The sequence below is a fragment of the Falco naumanni genome, chromosome 12 (genome assembly GCF_017639655.2).
Source record: "Falco naumanni isolate bFalNau1 chromosome 12, bFalNau1.pat, whole genome shotgun sequence".
Classification (NCBI taxonomy): Eukaryota; Metazoa; Chordata; class Aves; order Falconiformes; family Falconidae; genus Falco; species Falco naumanni.
Window position 1 is genome coordinate 27,655,733 of NC_054065.1, and position 20,856 is coordinate 27,676,588.

General features: G+C 43.0%; 2 protein-coding genes and 2 long non-coding RNA genes across 17 annotated transcripts in view; 2 read left to right on the forward strand and 2 right to left on the reverse strand.

The window, feature by feature from the left end:
• Nucleotides 1-16,268, forward strand: part of EPHX1 (epoxide hydrolase 1) — a 34,506-nt gene extending 18,238 nt beyond the window's left edge. For 7 of the 12 annotated variants that reach the window (XM_040611925.1, XM_040611926.1, XM_040611928.1 and 4 more), the window contains 3 exons: nt 2,347-2,455; nt 3,417-3,542; nt 5,055-6,080. In XM_040611925.1, coding sequence (XP_040467859.1) covers nt 2,347-2,455; nt 3,417-3,542; nt 5,055-5,277 — 458 coding nt within the window. In that variant the 3' untranslated portion in view covers nt 5,278-6,080. Of the gene's footprint in view, nt 1-2,346; nt 2,456-3,416; nt 3,543-5,054; nt 6,081-6,924; nt 7,794-9,799; nt 10,356-11,911; nt 13,830-13,859 lie in introns of those variants that run through there. The other 5 variants (XR_005830377.1, XR_005830375.1, XR_005830376.1 and 2 more) reach the window with 5 other exon arrangements.
• Nucleotides 15,981-20,856, reverse strand: part of TMEM63A (transmembrane protein 63A) — a 31,283-nt gene continuing 26,407 nt past the window's right edge. For 2 of the 3 annotated variants that reach the window (XM_040611920.1, XM_040611921.1), the window contains 3 exons: nt 18,125-18,240; nt 17,715-17,777; nt 15,981-17,105 (listed from right to left, as the gene is read on the reverse strand). In XM_040611920.1, the coding sequence (XP_040467854.1) occupies nt 16,935-17,105; nt 17,715-17,777; nt 18,125-18,240 (350 nt within the window). In that variant the 3' untranslated portion in view covers nt 15,981-16,934. The remainder of the gene's footprint in view (nt 17,106-17,714; nt 17,778-18,124; nt 18,241-20,856) is intronic. The other variant, XM_040611922.1, reaches the window with a different exon arrangement.
• Nucleotides 17,101-19,893, forward strand: LOC121096186. The gene is made up of 3 exons (XR_005830380.1): nt 17,101-17,644; nt 17,717-18,088; nt 19,584-19,893. It is a non-coding gene; the product is annotated as an uncharacterized LOC121096186 (long non-coding RNA).
• On the reverse strand, nt 18,248-20,730 carry LOC121096187. The gene is made up of 3 exons (XR_005830381.1): nt 20,721-20,730; nt 19,496-19,499; nt 18,248-18,504 (listed from the first exon to the last, which is right to left on the reverse strand). It is a non-coding gene; the product is annotated as an uncharacterized LOC121096187 (long non-coding RNA).

A 20,856-nucleotide genomic window follows, 5' to 3' on the forward strand; every position in this document is an offset into this window, starting at 1 on the left:
CAGAATATTTAGTTTGTTCATTTTAGTTGTACTTTCATAGAAACAAAACGTATTGCTTAAAATATGCATAAAATCAGGTTTTTTTTTCAGGGAAACTGAAGTAGGAAAGTTAGAGGTCCTAAAAGGTGGGCTCCTTTTCTGTATCCAAGTCAGAAAAGGTTACATCAGCAGCAGTAAATGTGCACATCAAAATTGAGCATACTCTGAAGTGCCACTGACCTAATTTTCAGTTTTCCTAAATAAAATAGGTTTTTTAATACTTTTCCACTTCTGCCATCACTGGGGACTGTAATTCTATTTCTAATGCAGCTATGCTGAGAGCAAAAGGTAGTTTCTTCACAGAGAATGGTTCACATTCAAGTCAGGTCAACTACAAGAAACTTTTTTAGCTGTCTTAGCATGCAATATAGCTTATTTATAGAGATAAGTAATATCTGAAAAGTAAAATCAAATTTCATTCTCACTCATTGTTTGAATCATTTGCAGACTTCCAAAGAAAGTGTACCTGTGAATGTTCTTTCTAGGTGAGCTAGTCAGATTGCTTAACTACTTTAAGTATTTGAGTATTAAGTGTTTCTATTAAAAACATCTTTTGCAACTGAACAACTGAGTCAAGAATACTGAATATATTTTAGTTTAGTGCAGCGGCAGTTCACTCATGGGTTTTATTAAAAATGTACCTAAGGAAACTATTTTGTAACGATTTTCCATAAGCGTACCTACAGAAGCAGGTATATTCTTAAAACGTGTAGGCAAAATGATAATTTTACAGATTTAAAATAGTTTGCTTCCTTTTGAGTTTTGGTTTCTAAAAATTACTAGTCTCTAGTTCTTTTTGTGCTTTAAGAAAAGATGGGGAAGCTGAAAGATGCCTAGCCATGCTCCTTCTGCTGTGGTTTTCTGGCTGATTCTTGTCCCTCCCAGTAGTGTGTTGGTCTGTCAGAGCGGACTGTGCAGCCTGGGAACCTGCAGCCAGTCTTGGGAGCTGGGGCAGGAGCATTCCTGCAATTTCAAAGACAGAGGAGTGTGGCAGGTTCCCATAGGGAGAAAAACCCTCTGAAGATGGGAATGTAGCGTAGCTGGAAGCACAGCCATGGAGGCTTCCACAGTCCTCCTGAGACTTCTGGTGGTACAGGGTGGCTACCTTGCAAGCCGTCCTAAGCAAGAAAGTTGTCTCTGGATCTTTTTATATTATTTATATATATATATATATGCACACACACTGCTTTCTAATACACTCTTGCTTCAGAGCTGGCTTTCGATCCCACTGGCTTGCATGGATTTGATTTTACACTTATTATTTGGGAAACCTGCATGGAGTGTGGGTTCATTTTCAACCGACTGAAACAGGCAGCGCCTATATTCAAAGTAATGTTAGGATCAATATCAAATTTTCCTATTAGGTAAACCAATGTACTCTTTGTTCAGTAAGTATATGAGAACAGGCTGTTGCTTGTCTGCTTCTGCAGATCTGGAAAGCATGCTCAATAGAACTTTTTCAAACACTTGGTATTTCAGTTATCAGTATGAGTTGTTTGATAACTGAAACAACTATCATGTTTAAGTAGCAATTACTGATGAAATTGTGCTAGCTGTAGTGTTAAGCATCTTTCAGGAAGGTTGGGTTGCATGGGTGGAACTTCAAATATACTGCTGTTCCTCAGGAAGAAATTTTTCTAAGGTTTTTCTGAGCAGTCGAGACAGTTTATGGTCCCTGTTATTTCACAGCATTAGGATGTATTAGCAGAGTTCCAGGTGCAGGTGTGTTTTTTCTGTCCAAGCAAAACAAACTATAGAAAGTATATTAAACCTTGTTCTGCATGAAGGCAGCTGCCTATTGCTAATTCCAAAGATGGACCTTTTAGTAAAGCCTTGCTTTTCCTTAATGACTTTCTAATAATGCTTAAAATGTTTTTTGCTGTTATAGAATGGTGCAAATTCTCCTGGTCATGTGTAGGCATGTGGGGTTTGGCCCTGTAATGCTGTTTAATACATGACAACTTCCAGATTAATGGAAGCAAAACCCTACTTGGCACATAAAGCTTGATCTTATTAGCTTACAAGGAAAAAAAAAAAAAGAAGAAATCCGATACTGTTACATCAGTTCAAAAAACATAGAGTGTGAGCTAATGCAGAGCCTGTTGGTTTGCAGATACTATCAGTTTATGATCCAACAATAAATGGCTCCAACTGATTCTACTATTTTATTTACTTATTTAAGAACGCAGCTGCTGGAACAGCTTTGTGAAGTTATCTATGCCATATTGTAATGGGCTGCTTCTCTACCAGTCTGAGTTCAGTAGTTGGATATTGCAATTTTGGTTACATTTTTCTCCTCCTTTTCAGGCTGTGGTTTGAACGACTCTCCTGTAGGACTGGCTGCATACATCTTGGAGAAGTTTTCTACATGGACTGATCCGGAATTCCAGAATTTAGAGGATGGAGGACTAGAAAGGTAAGCATTTCCTCTTACGCCATTCTGGATGAGGTGACTAAGGCCAGAGTCCCAGCAAAAGAAGTTTGTCTGAATGGATCGCCTCACAACTCACAGGGAGCCTGCCCGTAGCGGCCACAAATGGTGCAGTGCTGTACTACAGCGTGCACAGAAGCGAACAGGCCATGAAGGCTAATGTACTCCCTTCCCACTTTGATCTCCTAGAAGAGAGATACACCCTACAACTTTTGGGTAATAAATAGTGGCTTAGGTGGAAGAATTTCATTAGGACAGAAAAAATTTTAACTACATTAAAGATCCTAGGAAACAGAACTCATGATTCATTTTAATACTAATACATAACTCTATGAATTTGCTTTAGGTTGATTGGTATTGTTTCATATACCTACCATTTGCTAACATTAGTGTATGGCAGAAATCTGAGATAAAAATGCCCTTTGAAAATTGCTGAGGTTCCTGGTAGCAAAGGAGTGAATGGGCACGTTATGAAAAGGCCCAGTGACAGTGGATTTGAATATAACGCTTGTGCTGCATACAGCTAAAATTTGGTATGAAACATGCACTGTTAACAGCACGTTGGTGTGATGGCTCTATTGAAAGCTCATGGTAGCATTTCAAATCACAGATGATAAATGGCACAAGCTCTTCTGCACCTACCCTCCCCATCCACAGACAGTATGACAGCTATGCTGGAGCATAAGATGCTCCTGGAGTCTGCCTTCCGTGTAGAGGTTAAAATGTCACTTCCCAGTTTGTGTCCACAAGCCTTTAATGTGCTTAATTGGTCACTGACAGACAGAGGGGGAGTAGCAGGCTTCACCTCTCAACTCTCTTCTTAACCAAGTTAACTGGTTTTTCCTATAACAGTTTTTTCTTACAACCAAACAAAAGTCAAGTCCCTGCTAAAGTAATACAAAATGTATTCAGTTCTAACTAAGCAACTCTAGGCTTACCCTTTCAGGAAGTTTAACCTGGATGATCTGCTCACCAATATCATGATCTACTGGGTGTCAGGCTGTATAGTCTCCTCAGTGCGTTTCTACAAAGAAAATTTGAAGAAGGGAATAGGCGCACAGAAACATGAAAGGTAAGTGGGTTTTTTTCTTTAAATATTTTGCCCTGAACTTAATTTCATGGTCGCAGGCAAGTTGCTTATGTCTTAGAGCTGCTGCAAGTTTCGGAAAGCTGAGAAAAAGCAACACTGTACTACAGTGTTCTTCTGCGGGACAGGTCTGTTAGTTGATGTACTGTGTTGTGCTTGGAAAACACGGTAATTAGGCAAGAATCCTGAACCATCAGTAAGGAGAACTGACTGGAGGCACTGCTTGAGGACACCCATTCATGGTGTATCCAACTAGGGAAAAGCACATCCAAGTATTCCAGATTTTACTGCAGTTACTAAATTAGCCTGTGAGTCATGCAGTCAGTTTTGTTTGTAGTTTATTTGGTTTGTAATTCTAGTACTTTTCCGGACACAGTTTGCCTAGTTTTGCAAAAGATTTAAGCCTTGCTTTTGGAAGAAACTTAAGTATACTGACAAACTGCATAATTTGAAAGTCAGTAAGACTGATGTTCCTGCTGCGCAGACACTTAAGACAGCAGCTTGGCTGCATATACTTGTGTCAGCTTGAGTCTTAGCGAGGGCTTAAACCTGCCCTGAGGTATCTGCAACCACAGCTCACTGCTATGGTATTTATTTAGCTGTGAAATGATGCTCTGAGGAAGGTGACTCAGTTCTTGAAGCTGCTGTGGCTACACTGTGGGCAGTATCCTGCTCTGGTTCTGCCTACATGAGATGAGCTCTACGAGCTTCTGTGTGCCTAGAGGAAAGAGTCCTAAAGTCCTATGCAAAATTAGGCACCCTGTTTTCAGACTTCCAGTAGTTATATGCCCAACAGTGTTTGTATCTATATCTTAACATCTGTCACTTCTGACAAGGTGGCTTATGTGTATTGGACATTTAAACCTAGAAAATGTTAACCTGTTTGTAACAAGCACTGATCATTCCACTTCCAAAGATACTTTTCCCCTCAAATCCAGTTGCTTCCCTACACTTACTATGGTGCAAAATGTTCTGTTGTGTGCATGCCTGCCAGTTAAAAGCAAGAGCTACTTTACAGGGTAAAAGTCTCAAATTCGGAAATGTTTCCTCTGAGCTAGTCTAGATTTACTCTCCATTATTCCTCTCCTTCCCTTTTGCAGCAGATCAAGGTAATTCTTCCCCTTTCCCTCCAGTTGTTTTGCCAGGCTCAACAAGTTCTAGTTGTAATCTTCACTGTAAATCTCTCTCCGGCCCCTGTCAAATTGTGTGCTTTCCCTCAGTATATGACTCTCAAGCGCTGAATGCAGCAGGAGGAATACTTGATCCCCACCACCTCCTTCTCAGTTTCCATGCTTCTCACCCTCATGCCCTGGATTCCTTGCAAAGTTGCCTTAATATCAATTTATGCAAAATATTATTTCTTTATTTTTTCCTGGGTAGGGGCGTGTTGTCTAGCCTTCAAAGTGAGAAGCTGGAAGTCAAATGTTAATTGCCTAACGACAGTATACCCAACTGTAAGTGTCTGAAAGATTAAAATTATTTTTTCTCCTCGCTCAGGCTCACAGTACAAGTACCTACTGGCATTGCCTCCTTCCCTAATGAAGTCATGCACACGCCCCAGGCTTGGGCCCAGAAGAAATACACCAACATAGTTTCCTTCCATTTCATGCCTCGAGGCGGCCACTTCGCAGCTTTGGAGGAACCTGAACTTCTTGCTGAAGATATTTTGCAATTTGTTGGGAAAGTAGAGAAAGAGCAACTTTGGAGAAAGAAAGAATAACTCCCCTAACAAACAGCAAGGTAACTGCTTACAGCCTAGCATATGTACCGGCCTTACTAAGTCTATTGTAATCCATGCAATTAGATCTTATTCTTGACCAGTTGTGAGAGGACAGAAAGGAAAATGCAGTATATGATGAGATACTGCTGTGGGGACCTGATTTTGGGTTGGCGTTTTGTTTTTTTTGCATTTAACTAGGCTGAGAAAGTAGCATGAAGATTACTTGGTTATCTTTTCCCCTAAGCACTGACTTGTAAAAATCTGTTCTGTAGTACCCCAGCTCTTGCTTTGAAATTGGTAAGTGGACCTTACAACTAGTAACAGTTATACTGTTATTACTTACGAAAGGCTTTTTTTTCCCACAGCAGCAGTAAAACTTGAGTTGGTGTAGATGTGAGATTGTCCACACAAAAAATAGCAAACAGCCTAGCAAGACCTAACTTGCATGAGTGCATTGGTTAATTGGCATTGACAATCCACAGTACCTTTAAACGCGCCAGCTGGCTGCCTTTCTCTGCCAGCCTGGGCTGCGAAGCAGCTCCCCGGCTGGAGGGAGGCTTGAGCAACTGAAAGACACAGGCAGCTGTAGCTCGGACCAGGAGGGGTTGGGTAGGAGCAATTAGAGCCCAGGCTGCCTCTGCACTGAATTTGTACTCTTAACTGAACATAGCCCTGGATAGGCTTGAGACGCTGCGGCTTTGCACCACTGCTTCTGCAGGGTATTGTAAATGCCTCATATAAAAGAATAAAAAATAGATTAATTCAAAATCAAAAGAAACTTGCATTAAAATTTTGAATAATTACCTGTGTGTTTCTTCTAAATTTTTTTATAACTGAGATTCTTCTTGCTTGGTGACAGCAAAGAGAAGCATCAATTCAGAACCTATTGATTCTGTACTGCATCTGTTACAAAGGTCAGATTGAAGGCAAAACTGCTCAACAAAAATTTTTTTTGAAGGGCTGTATGTTTTTGCCAGCAACAGTCCCTAGTGTGTGCAGTTGAGCTTCAAACATTCTTAAACTGTATCCAGATGACTGGTTTCAGTATGGTTTTGTTCTCCAGTCACTTCTGCTATACTTCCCTACCCCTGCAAGCACATGGAAATATAATCCACCAGTAACGCTTGCATGGATTGGTATTATTTAACAATATTAATGGAAATGGAAGCTGTTAAATAAGTCACTCCAGCAGAGACCCGCTCCATCCCACAGGGCTTTAGACTCACAAATACCACGTAGCTTGTTTCACAGAAGGCAAGTCAGCACTCCTGCCAGGCACATTTGAATCTTAGTGCTCAAAGCGACCTGATACGCAATGACAGAAGATCATTAGGGCAGATGGGTTGTGGACCAGCCAGGATCAGCTTTCTGAGCAGGCAGGAGACCTCTCACTACCATTCCTCTTCCTTCTCTGCTTCTGCACCGGGCTGCAGTAGAGGAAGGCACAATAGTACTCAGGTCGCCCTGCAAGATATGACTGCAGTGCTGTCTCGGACCGAGACAATTCAAAAAACCTGTACTTTAATTTTTTTAAAACAGCTAACTGCTTCCAGATCAGTAGTGAGCGCTAATTCTACATTTACTTTTAAGTGCTTTCATGTGCTCATTGGAAAAATAGTGTGGTTCAGCCCAGTCTGTTTTGAGCAGACAGGAAGAAAACACAGAATGAGTCAAAAACAGACTCTTCCCAGAGAAGACCATCCCCAAGCTTGTTTCAGGTGCAGTATATTGACGAAAGGTGGTTTATTCAGGAGGAATCAGCTCACCTCTGAAAATGCCAGCTGTTCACAGGCACCACTGTGCTCCCTCTTGCACAAGTCTTGATCTCTGGCCATTTGGGTTTGCTTTACCTCTCTCCCCTGTGTGGCCTTGTATTTCAGAGCTGGAGCTCATCCTCTCTCATCTTTAATGCACATGCGGACATCTGCTGCGGTGCTAGGGAACACCGCCGGGCTGATCTGACCAAACTCCCCAGGGGCTGGTCAGGCACCACACAGATAAATAAGTGGGAAGGCAGTTTGCTATATGATACCTGCCGAACCCATTCTCAGATGCGAGTAGAAGGCTCAGAGTGTTTTCTCTCTCCCTTCTGGAGCAGATCTGCTTGAAGGGGCCCAGCCTCCATGAAAGGCAGTGCATCGCGACTCCGTTTTGTGATCTTATGTTACAGCAGCTCATCCAGGCTCAGTCACCTGTGAGAGCTGGGTGAAAAACAGCTGCCTGTAGAACCTTTCTATTTTAAAATATGCATCACAGTGCTCTGCAATCTGAGACAATGATAATGAACAGAGGCAGTAAACGAGCATGTCCTTGCCCTGCTCTGCACACCAGGGAAATGCACTTCAGCCTGCTACAAGCACGAGCTGTCCACACTGTCAGTTCTACTGAGTACAGACGATAGGCGCCGAGACCCTAAATGCAGCACAAAAATGGGTTTCATTAGCTACTGTCTGAAAGGGAAAAAAATCTGGACCTAAAAGGCGTAACTTCAGAAGCTTATAAACACTTGTTCTATAGCAAAGGTGTTCTGAATTCTGTTGTCACACTTCTCAAACCTTAAGCCCACAGCTATGAGCAGCTGTTGTTCATCACCTGCTTCTGCACACATGGATACAAAGATTCAGTGAAATAGTATGACAATGTGAAAGAATATAAAATTCATCTATGTGCCAGCTGTAAAGCCAGCCATCAGTTCCCCTCCCCTTTTTCAAAATAATCATGTGTTTTTAGCAAAATGGAGCCAATCCCACTGCCTGTAGTGCAAAGTTTAATGCTAATGAAGTGTTTGTGGGCCAGTGACAGTATCTGCACCTCTTCCTGCAAGGAGCAACTCTCCCACGAGCCTGGGCTTTGGATTTGATAACCAGCTTGAGTGAATCCAGACTCACTCCTGATGCACTCTAGTATCGGCTAATGGGCAATTCTTTGGTACAGTACTACAGCAAGCAGTACAAGATTCCGTCAGATAATCAAGGAATAGTTTTAACACTTCTGTCAGCAAGTAACTGCATATCATGTTATTGCAATAGGCATAAGCAGCAAGAAAGGACTCCATGCTCTGTTATACTTGTTCTTATTTAAGCGAGCCAGTAAGTCTCCTCTAACAAGGCCAAACGCGCTGCTGTCAGGCTGGCAGAGCTGTTTCTTGGGAATAAGGCTCTGAAAGAGTAGCTACGGCCTTCAGGAGAACCCAGAATCTGGCAGTGCTTTGACACTCAGAACATTTTGTTTTGCTTCAGAGCCATTTCTTGGTGAAGTTTCAAAGTTGCCCCAAAGCCTCTGCTCAAAGCAGCTGCTGTCTTAAAGCCATTCCTCCTTAAGTTGCTCCAAAACATGCATTCATCCCACTCCGAAACCAGAAGCAGCTGACCTAAATCCTGCTTTGTAATTAGCCACTTACAGCCCATGAAGAGCCTGGATAAGAGGTTCAGAACCACGGCGATGCCACTGAAAATAAGCAGAACTGACATTCTGCCCCCCCCCCCCCCAGCTGAACTGCTTTGGAAAGCATCTGCTTCTGCTATGGAAAAACACTAGTAAGGTCATCAACTTCTCATACGCCTCCAGCTCAACTAACTCCCAGCTACAACCAACTTCGACTTCTGATTTTTAAACTACAAACCATAATGTCCTGAAAAATCCAAGCCACTAGATGTAGCCTTTGGACATCTCGCATGACTAAACAAGGCAAGACTTCACATACATTAAACAGGAAGAGTCAGGCATTACTCAGATTATGAATGGGGGAAAAAAATGAATAGAAATCACACTTTCATACAAAAAAAAGGAAGTTAAACCATCATTTAGTGCAAAATAGAATCTGTTAAGTCTAGCATCACAGATCTAGATCCATAAGGGGCACTATTCATCACCACTGAATCAGCTAGAATTGCTTGGGAGCAAGGACTGATATGCTCAAGACAGTCAGTCAAATGTACATTCCGCTTTACAGCAGGTGCAATACATAACATGCATTAAACGAAGACATTTTTGTCTTTCTGAAAGAGGAATGGAAAGATCCTTCTGGATACCGTGGGAAGAGACAAGGAATAAATCCATATTGATTTCAGGGTAGCTTATTTTAAAAACACTGAGAAACGATGCCACTTGTTTTACTTGCTGTAATAGCACTTTATGGAACATAACTCACACTAAAACCGTTTTGCTTAGGATTAGTTTTCTTTCGTGGAAGAAATACCCTGTGCAGTGCCAGACAGCCCTGATGGTGTTATGGCAATGCTGCTAGAAGAATTAGCCCCATTACAATTGTCAGTTGTCTTCTGGAGAGCAGTATTTATAAACAGAGCTGTGCTGAGTGACAGCTCTTTCCCCTTGCTAGATGTAGTCCAAACACCAGTCTTCAAAATACCTTCCTAACTGGATTTTAAGGTGTTAAGGATGCTCATGCTCTCCCCGTGTTTAATAACCGAGTATCTGCCGTTTTGAGGGTAGGACAAACGATAAATGAGATTTAAGTGATGAGTTGCCATCTTCTTAAATGAGGGATAATCCCCCTTTGCAGCAATGGTTCAAACCAGTGCAGCTGATGAGCGCAGAGGGAGTACGGCACAGAGAACAGGGGAACGGAAACACGGGACACCAGAACTAGACTCAACCACCCAGCTACCAACCAACCAACATGACAAACTTCACCGTACGTGAAGACTGACTCACGACTGTCTCAACAGCACAAAAGAGGTGCAAGGAGGGAAACCAGCTGCTTCACCTTGCCTGTGCTGCCTGCCCCAGCAGCCACAAGGGGCCCAGCCTGCTGCCCGCAGCCCCCCCCGCAGAGCCCCCCGCAGCCAAGGCTGAGCCAGGGGCGCTGGTTGCATCTGCAGTGGCTGCAGCCTGCTCTGGGCCCAGGGAAATGTGAAACTGCACCCTCAGCTCAGAAATTCCTGCCCCCACTGGTATCCCACATCCAATGTGAAACCAGCTGTTGCCCATCCTGCTGATACTGGCTTCCCGGCAAACACTCCATCCTTCCTTCTCAGCACCACCCACCTGCTGTTGCTTCATTCCCAGTTGTCCACTGCACAAGAGCCGACGGGTATGTCCCACCCCGAGCTGTTCAGGTAAGCGGTGGATGTCCACGGCCTTCAGCCTTCCTCTGCGGAGGGGAAAGGCCCAGCCACGTCCTGCCCACCATGTCTGCACAGCCCCCCTCGCTCACTGCGACGTGAGCTCGGGCTGCAGCGCTGCTCCCGCCCAGCCCACGCGGTCCCCCCTCGCTTTTGCACTACGGCCATCGCTGCCTTGTAGGATCTCATTGCTGCTCCCAGCGCGCCCGCTAACCTTTCAGCTTCCCCACATGGAGCACAGCCTAAGAGCAGCTTTGTGGCCAGCGGTTCTTAAGCTCTTCTGCAACCAACCCTGCATTGCTGGGGTGGTTTTTTTATGTAAATACGTTTTTACCTTGAGTTCTAGGAATTCTTGCCCAGCCTCCAGGAAACTAAGGTCCACCCCTGCATTTTTGTCTCAATGGAAAATTTATTTTTTTTTTTCGCATCATCCCCAGTCTTTTGTAGCTGATAGCTATCAGAAGGCATTCTTAAAAGTTTCAGAAAAACAGACACAAAGAGGGATTAAGTACTAATCTCACACAAAGCAGAGGGAGAGCACTACAGAACACAGATACAATTCTCCTAACTTCACCACTATGTATTTTCCCTTTTGAAGCCAAATAACAGAACTAATGGCTTAAATGATTCCTCTTAAAGGTGCACAACCGATTTGTTCCTCAATGTTTGCCCCTTTCTTCCTAGCAGATTCTGATTCCTGGTCTCAGAAGGGAATAAATCCTTTCTATTTTAGGAACAATTCTGAAGTTACAGATGTCAAATATAAAGTAAGAAAACGCTACTCCATTCTCTAAAGCTAGAACCCTGTCATAAAAAAAATTAAATGCCTGCAACCAAATTACAGTACTTATTAGCAATTCTTTAAATTGCTTCCTTTTTAATTTTCCTCTGTGGAGATTGCTGCTGGTTTTATTTCTCTATGTCTGTAGATGGAGCGGGGGAAAAAATACTGATAATTCGCCTTAGGAAAAAAAATATTTAGAATTCAAAAATAAGTTTTGACATGGAACCTCCTCACTTGAAAGAAGCAACTTTGTCCTTCACGTTTCAGGAGAGCTGGCTGTAATAAAGCCAATTGATCTGAAAAGCCAAGCATAAACCACCACTGAACGCACAAAAGATTTTCTTACAGGAGGAAGGGGAGCTGTACACAAAGATACATCTTACATTCCCTCTGCTCTCAGTCTTCCTCCTGTGCTGGAACTTTTTTTTTTTAAATAAACATCTGAGACGTGCAACAGATAGATACCTTTCAAAAACAGTCACCAACTACAGTCACAAACTTTCACCCTTTTGTGCCACTACATAAAAACTGCAGGTTCACAACACAAGCAGTAGTGAGACAGCAACAAAATCTGGCTCCTGTTTTATTCAGGAGTACCTTATGACATACCATACATTAGATTTCTAGAACTCTATTTTAAACATCACTTTTTAAAGAGTGTCTTCATTAACTATTAACCAGCACTTTAAATTACATTGAACCACATTAACCACTGATTGTAGAAACAGATATGAAAACTTCCCTCTCTTCTTCTTGATATTTACAGTCCCACCCATTCCCACCTGAATGTCACGTGCAGATCTACTAGAGAGCGTGCCAGGATATCAGATCTTGCAACTGCTGTCCTTGTGACTTCTCGGAAAAAGCTATCTTACTGCAACATCTACATCTAACCATCAGTTTACAGCCTGAAGTGCTTTAAGGCCCCAAAATGACACTATCGTATCTGTGTTATATCCTATGTGTCACGTATCTATCACATCTCAGGGAAATGGTAAGATGGGCTGAAGACCACCAGCTTTGTATCAGTAGACATTTCCAAACCAGGACTGTAGTGGAAAGAGATCTCCATCCAGAACTGAAGCTGGAAACATATTTGGCTTGTTAAGCTAGTGAAATTCTTATTTAACACACAGAATATTACTTTCCACTAGCCATAAAAGTTGCTCTTAAGGCGGGACTTTTAAAATCCATTCAAGAGAGAAGATCCAATACACGTTACACCTGAACTCACCTAGGAAGGCAGGAAACAAGCCGCTACAGAAGGGAACAAACCCTCCTCCAGGAAAGCAACGTTTGCCTTCAACCAGGAGTCCAGTCACCCCGTAACGGAGACCGCAGGCTCCCTGCTGGAAGAGACTGGTAGCAGAGGCACACCGAGTAGGGAGAAGCAGCTTTGTATACTACCCCAGTTAATTCACAGGGCCACATCAGCCATTTCATCGTAAGAATTAAAAGCTAATTATGGTACATGCAACAGAAAAGACAGCTGTTCTTGATACACATTCTCTCCAAGCAACAAATGCTTACAGACTGCTGATAAAGAACAAGTGAAGATAACACTGGAGCTCTGCATCCTAGCACACAAAAATTGGGAAGTTGCACTTGCTGCAGCTGGAGATGCTACAGCCTAACCAATAGGATGTCGGATACCAAGCAAGAGCCAGAAGTTAACCCAAGAACTGAAAAATTAAAAGGGAAGCATGTTCTGGTTTAATGACCCAATCTTCTGTGTCTCTACATTTAGTCATTTCCTTTCTGCTTTGATCTGCCAGACAGCTGTCCTCAGAAAGAACGAACAACTTCTGTACCTCTGAAATCTCTGAAACAGGCACTTGCAGCTGTTACAGACAGGTGACAAGCAGAACCATTCAAGAAGTCTTGTCCAGATTAGACAGAGAAGGAATTTGCAAGATGACTTTAAAAAGACACACGTCCTCTTTGCAAGTTATGACTCTGGCCATCACTTGGAATTAAAAGTATGTATTTCCTTGCATTGTTGCAGTTTGGAGACAACAAAGCGTGTCTTTTCGTTGTAGTCAAGGGACTTGGGTTTGTGTTAGTGACAGAAAAAGACCCCTCAGCCCCAAATCTTCCTGGGCCTCTTACCTCACTTTCGCTAAGAGCCAAGAGAACAACGCTGTGGCCTGCTGCTTCTAGGACAAGCCCACCTTCTTCAAATGCATAAAAGTGAAAGGCTTCCAAACACTAATAAATGTGTATCTCTGTATCACACACAAGAAATGCTAACTGAAAGCTGTGTGGGTAAGCACAGTGGGGAACTGGATTTCTGTAAGACAGAAAGAACGTGGTCCAGTGCTACACTGAAGCATTTACAAACTTAGCCAGCGGTGAGATCTGCTTTGGCTCAGGACACACACGGGAAAAGCCCAAAGGAAAACAAAGCGTGAATGTGTGTGCCTGATACAAATGAGAAATCAGTTGGGTGTTGAGGATGTGTTGTAATAGGGCAGGAGGTAAAACGGATTGGGCATAGAATAAGCTCTAACTGGCACAGAGCTAGGTCTATGTAAACAAGCCAGGTTTGGGGAGGTTGGGTGGGGTTTTTTGGTTGGGCTTTTATTTTCTTGTTGTCTCAGCATACCATATAGCATTTTCTTCACCGTAGGAGAAAACAATGTATAGTGAAGTCTTTGCAGAAGTGTATGAAATTGTACAATATCGAATGGGCTCTGTTCTTTGACTTTTCCGAGGTTGTCCCCTCGGATGAGTCAGAGAATCCCGTCACAGACCGCGCTGCAGGGCTTACTCATGCCTGAGTGTCAGACTTGTCCAGGATTCACGTTCCACCAAAGCACTGCTGCTGGCGGCTGCTAGAATGCAAGCAAGGACCTAGCAAAGAGCGAGGTGGGGAGGAGGAGTTGCTCCAACTGAGCAATGCAAGGCAAGCAGCAGGCGCTGGATCTCAACAAATATGGCTTCTGGGAGCTACAATCAGTAACTCCAGCTGGGCCATTTGCTTAGGCTTCCTGCCAGAAGATTTATAAAAAGAACAGTAAAGAATGTGCAATGACTTTAAATATGAATTTCAAATACAGTGTAGCCAATATCCACATTTGTTGAGGCTTCCATCCCCCAGCTTTTCTCTAAGGCTCAGCAAGGAATGCAAGGAGTTTCTCCCGCTGATCTAATTTTATCCTCTCAGAGATATCCACCAGCATGAAGGAATGAATTAGAGCCAGTGCCGTTTCCTAATTACTTCCAGCTCTCAGAGACAGACCCAAAAGATACTAGGGCAGCAAGCACAACATAGCAAAGCTGATAAACCAGCTTTTTAATTGGTGTGTGGCTATATATGGAGGTCTTGCGACATTTTCCTAATAGGCGATTCCAGCCTCTACCCAAACTAGTGCATGTCCTAATATCAGACATTTCTATGAGTTTAACTGCAACAAAGGACAGCAGCAAACGAGAACAGCTGCCACATAAGTGAAATATGCAGGTGGTTTCCCCATTAGACATACGAAGTGATTCCTCAAATGCCAGCAATGGCTATGTGGCAAGGTGCAACTTTCCATTACCTGCCAGGTTTTCCATATTCTGTACCTGAAGCACGTTGGCATGACTGGAGGGGCATTTATTGAAGAGCTGGCCCTATCTGTAACGAACCTGTGCCAGCCACAAGGAGCTTCATTACCAAGGTTCGGCAGCCTTCCCAGCACAAAAAGGAAATCCAATCACCAAGAGGTTTTGTCTTTGAGATATCAACATACAGAACCTCACAGTGAATATCCAAAGTCACTCACTCAAAAATGTTACACCACAGAGCATAAAAATTCTGCAGTGCCAACCACTATAAGCAGGTCAGGTGTGGTGGTAGCTGAATCATTTGATTCCTTAATTATTATACATAAGTGTCCACTATTTCTGCAGAAAACTGTATAAGGTGGGGTACAGCAGCGAGAAATGAGTTAGAACGATCACAGACTTCTGATCCAATTAATACAACAGGCTCCATCTCCTCCCCTTGTCCTCACATCCACGTGAGACCCTCAGGAGAGAGTATAAAATGTGGAGTCTGCTGGGTGTTGTTTTCTCTTGGTTTGAATAGCAATCTTAAATGGCAGTTTGTATTCAGTGTACACACCTAGTAATATTTTTTTTTTAGAGTACAACTCTAGTAATACCATGATTACTAAAAAAATTACAATGTACATACCACCTCTAGTAATACCACAACTGCTAAAATCAAAACACTTACCCGCCCCCGCCCCAACCCTCTGACTAAACCATAACACTGATGCCATAGTATGAAAGAAGCCTGACACAAATCCATGCCCCCCCACTAGACAAGGCTCCTCACTTGCCTTCTAAGAGCCAGGAGTTAGGTGCACTTCCAGCCAACAGGACAGGCTCCTCCTCGGGGTTATCAGAGCTCTGCAGGCTCCTTCACGCAGCAGGGCAGGTCTCCCACTCAACGTTCTTCCAGAGTGCTGGTCTTCGGAAGCTGGACGCAGGCCTGCAAGACACTGAACATCTGCACACACTTTTTTATGGCGCAAATTCTACTCCAGTCCCAAGATGTTGCTGCTTCACAGACATGCTAGAAACAGCCAAAAATCAGGAACTAACAATTTAACTACTAACAGGCAAACAGAGGGCTTGGGAGGGCCAAAACCTTCCCTACCCAAAGTTCACCAAGATTCATCCCCTAGGGAAATATACAAGTATTCAAATCTCTTGTGGGCTGTACTGTCATTCCAAGCCTCATGGCAGTGCTCTTATGAACAGCTCATGACACTGACCATGCTGCGAGGCAGCTAGCAAAGGAACTGTTTCAATATAAAGAAAAAAATAATCAAGACAGCCCAAAATTTCTCCAAACTCAGTGTTTTATTGCTTCATGATTATTAGTTACACTTTGACATGATGTACCTTTGAATAAATTGGCACCTACTACATAATTTAAAAACTTACTATCTTACAGCTCATATCATCTGTAGAGAAAACCCAGAGATCTGGCATTTTGACCCAAGATTAAAAGAAAGATAAAATGTTTGTATCCTTTATTGTTGGCAGGTGAACTTTCATTGTGGAAGGCCCTTAAAAATAGTGAACAGAAACTAGCAACCTATAAACGCCTTCCAAAAAATATATAAAAACAGTATTAAATTAATCACTCCCTTCTTTACCCCAGCCTTTTTGCTTTGGTACTTTTAGTACCCAAGTGCACAGTAACTCCTTCACCTCTTTTAAAGAAAAAAGTAACACGACCAAGTCTATACTGACTACTTTGGGTGACAAGAGGAGAGAGTCCCACACACCACTCTCAGCGCCCACGCAAACAGCATTTTCATCTAAAGTGACATTGCTTCAGGATTTAACACATCAAGTGATTGATAAATACTAAAGGGTTTGCTGGTTTTGGGGGGTTTTGTTTGTTTTGGTTTTTTTTAAATATTTATTTTGAATAAATAAATGACAGCTGTAATAGCTCCATGTGCTTTGGTTACCAGTTACCTATATGCAGCATAAGTTATCTTCATAAGGCAAGTGATGAGATAGCATAAGTAAAGTCCCTGAGGATCAGCATCTCTGCGTTCAACATGTTTGCTTCACAACGTGTGTAGACAGCCCGGAAAACAACCGGTCCCAAGGCATCTGCTTTTTAATCTCCGAGCACAGCTGCAGACCACACAATGAATTATTTCTGTACCTCTCCTGTAGGCAGGAACATGTAAATAAAACAGAACACTCAGGTGGTGGTGAGGGGAATTCGTTCTCCTAATCCCGAACCAAGTGCTCCACCTTGTGTTAGTCCTTGGCGTTCAAAGCGAGCCTCCCGCTGCCTGCTCGATAACGGCAGGTCCCGCAGAATAGCTTACGGTTCCTTCTGCCGGGGAGCAAGCGGTGTCCATGGTGCCGTATGACTGCTGCTCCTTGTGGGCAAGCACCGTCCTTTCTGTAGAAGGAGAACGCAAAACTCGGGGGACGTACATCTGAAATCACAAGCGTTAAGGATTTTACTGGTCTGTCAAAGTATAACGTTGGGATAATTCACCCAGGATAATTTTTCCCCTTGCCACTCTTCTTTTCAGCCATTTCCCGTTCTTCACCTTAACACCTAAGGCCTTTTACACCCTCACAGAGGCCTTCTGGTGCAACATTCACTCGCCTGTACTTGCAGACTGTGGCACAAAGGCCTCTATTTGTCTCTTACTCCTACGTCCCTTCCAGTGACGCGGCAGGTAAGACCTGCTACACACATCACAACTTTCAAAGTCACAAAGCAGTGGCAACTGACTGCATTTGGCAGCTGTCCAGATGTGAGGATGTGCCTGGTGTGAACCCCAGAACACAGTTGTACAGAGCTGCTAGAAGTAGCGCGTCTCAACTACTCCCAAAACATCAGCTGGAGGTACTTCTGGAACACCACCTGGGAACAGTCAGGGAGCCCAGCTGCAGAACTCTGGTCCCACGCGCATACGGGAAGCCCCACAAGTTCATCCAGACTAATATGTCCTACACAAGCTCTTTGGTAAGCAGGGTGAGAAATCAAGTTTTTTCTAGGAAATGTAAGAGAATATTAGTAACTCTTAACTTCTTACAGAAGATGTTGGGATGGCTGGTACATCAGCGTCATTTCCTCTTTCACCTTGCGTGTCTTCTACCTGTAAGCAGTAACAGGTGGGGAAAGGAGAAGAGACGATATCAAATTGGTAAGTCAAAACAATACACGGAGACTGTAAGCACCCAAAAACCTGCAGAGACAGATCTCTGTGCAGTGCCGGTACTCTCTCCTCCAATCCTCTTCCATACTTCCTCCTCTCAAATTGAGCTCCTGCTAACACTGTGCCAGGCAGCCTACCTCTGCCATCAGCCCTCTGCAGCTGTCTCACCCAGAACGAACATCTGTGAGCAGACGTCGTGAGAAGGCACCAACAACCCACCAGGAATAGCTGGTGCTACATTGAGCGCACAGGTAGGTGCTGAAAGGTGTTGGGTATCCATCGCTTACCTTGTAATTCAGTGGACTCAGGTACTTGAAACAGCCAAAACAAGTGTAAGCCAAGCAAATAATAATTGTGATGTTGACAACTAGGAAGGTAAACATGGTTGTAGGTGCTTTAAAGCCTAGAAAAATATCCAGAGAATACAATATAAAAATACATAGCAGGAAAAAAACCCCGAATTTTTACTTATCTTTCCCATTTTCAGAAGCCTGTGGGTTGCTGGGGTTTTTTTGTCCTTAGAGGACTGGGCATGCTACAAACTGGAGAACTTCATGATGCACAAAGCTCCTTGACTGGTAAAACTGCTGAAGAAGCTGTTTTCCTAGCTTCCTGAAAGGCCAGGAAGGGCGGCTGCAGATACACAAGACTCAGAGGGATGCTTCACCTCCTCCCTCCATCACCTATTCTGGACCCACTTCTAAAATACTTCCATTAACTATCTGTGAAATTTAATACAGAGACTGCATCTATTAATTATGATAATGGCACCAAACTAGATGGCTTGCAAACAACCCAAAGGGTAAAAAAAAAAATAGTCAAAATTACCTTGACAGATTAGGTAACCCCACCCTTTTTCAAGGGAAAAACAAAACCCGAGAAATAAACAGTAAGATGAAATTGTATTTAGAAAACTGTAAATAACTACAATTTGGAAGGAAAAACGAATTGTAGGTATGAGGGATAACAAGCCTGTTGCACTACAGAATACAAGTGACGAGTACAAGCTGCAAAGCAGTCAATAGTGTGATGCTATCACAAAACACGGGAAGAGGAAAAAAAAAGGCAAGTCCCTGGTACCTACACAAAATAATTTGGTGCTACTGAGCCTTCAACTTGAGCAGCCTTGTCTGTGTAGGACATCACAATAAAATGTGGACAGAATTGGGGGGAATTCAAGGGAAAGGAACAAGAGAAGAAACCTAGTAAACATGAACTAAGCTGAAAGGTAACGTGGGGGGAAAGCGAGAACTATAAGAAAGGATACAGTAGCAGCCTCTAGTATGGAAAAAGTTATCATGATTACAGTGACTTATTCTCCAGGTCTACTGGGAAATATTCTGGAAAAAATAATCTCGCATCAAAGATGCTGTAAATAAGACTGGGGGGGAGGGGGCATGCAGAGCAAAAAAACCCACAAAACCTAGCCGTTTCCAAGCTTCTTCAGTCAAAAGAGGCAACACTGATCCTCAAATATTTTTGTGGTAACCCCAGCACATGCAGTGGCACAGAACAGAGAAGTTTTACTTTTTGGCAGCAAGCCCTGCACAGATCCATTAATGAGGGAAAAAGCCCCTGAGAACAGGGGTAGCGGTCCTTCCAGCCTTACATTAATATAACGAATGAGAAAAGAGCAAATTATCACTGTACTCGGCAACCAGACTGAAATATCCATACCAGGCAAACTATACAAACCAATGACTAAGCAACTGAGTTATACACGCCATAAACTGATTTATTTTGCAGATAAGGAAGCAGAGCACGCTGCCGCCTTCTTCCTTCTCTTTGGAACAAGAAGCAGCAATGAAATCAATGGCAATGAAATCAAAACCTCAAGTTCCTAGCTCTCAGGCTCCTACCACTTGGCTAGACTGCCCTGTGCACCGACAAATCACTGAACACCAGCCGGCGAGGACCCCAGAGGATCATCTACACTGACAGAGCCAACCACGGCAATCCAGCCGGTATTTCCATTACTGAGGTCTGTGACAAATGATGGTTTTGCCACAGATGCAGAACCAGAAAACATTATTATAAAGATTTAGTTTTTACTGCACCAGATTTTCCTTCAGAACGTTTTTTAAAGAGGCGTATCAATTGCTGTGTGTTTGGAGTCGATTCTTCTAAAGCGTGCTCTAGAAATTCTGCTGTTATTTTAGAGGACATAGATTTGTTGGTTGTAAAGACAGCTCTCAAAACACAAGAAAAAAACCCAAGCTCTCGAACACACAAGTAATGCAGGGACATCTGCTCAAATCCAAGGACAGCCTGAAGCAACAGTTCCAAGTGCCTCTTACCTCCAAGGGAAACTATCGCTAAAGTTAGATGACAGTCTGCCAACATATTTTTTACTACTGGTATGCTAGAAAAACACAATGCAATTTGTCATCAGTGCTGCAAAAGCAGAGAAGAGGGCAAAATACAGTTAGATACCAAGGGCTTCCTTCCCAAGAAGGGAAGCTTGACTACTTCCAGCATCGCCAGTATCCCTGTTCCGTGCCAAATGCTTCCTCCTATATCACAGATAAAAAGCCATAAGCTATCACCTACCTCTTCTGATGTCAAAGCTGTCAGTACACCACAGCCAATACTCTCAATGCTAAGGATTTGCAAAATACAGAACATCGCTATTCTTAAAACAGATTACACACAAACCGTGAGTTTTTAAATCACAATATGGGGAGGAGAGTCACCACCTCACCGCAGCCTTCCATGTAAAGTCTGACAGATGATGCAGAACACAGGTCTTACTAGCATTAGCCAACATTAAGTTTTTTTCTAAATGACAGCTGTACAACAGAGGCAGGAGCCAACTCATCCAGGCAAATTAAACTTATGCACAGACTACACAAATGCAGGTACTGAAGCCAGAAACCATCTTACTAGGAAGAGCTAATTCTGAAGAGATTTTTGTTTTATTTAATGATCTTTACTGTCTGTCACTCCACAGTCCAAGTGGTCAATTCAAACTCTACAGATTTAGGGAACACACAATCCTTAAAATTAAAAATATGAAGCT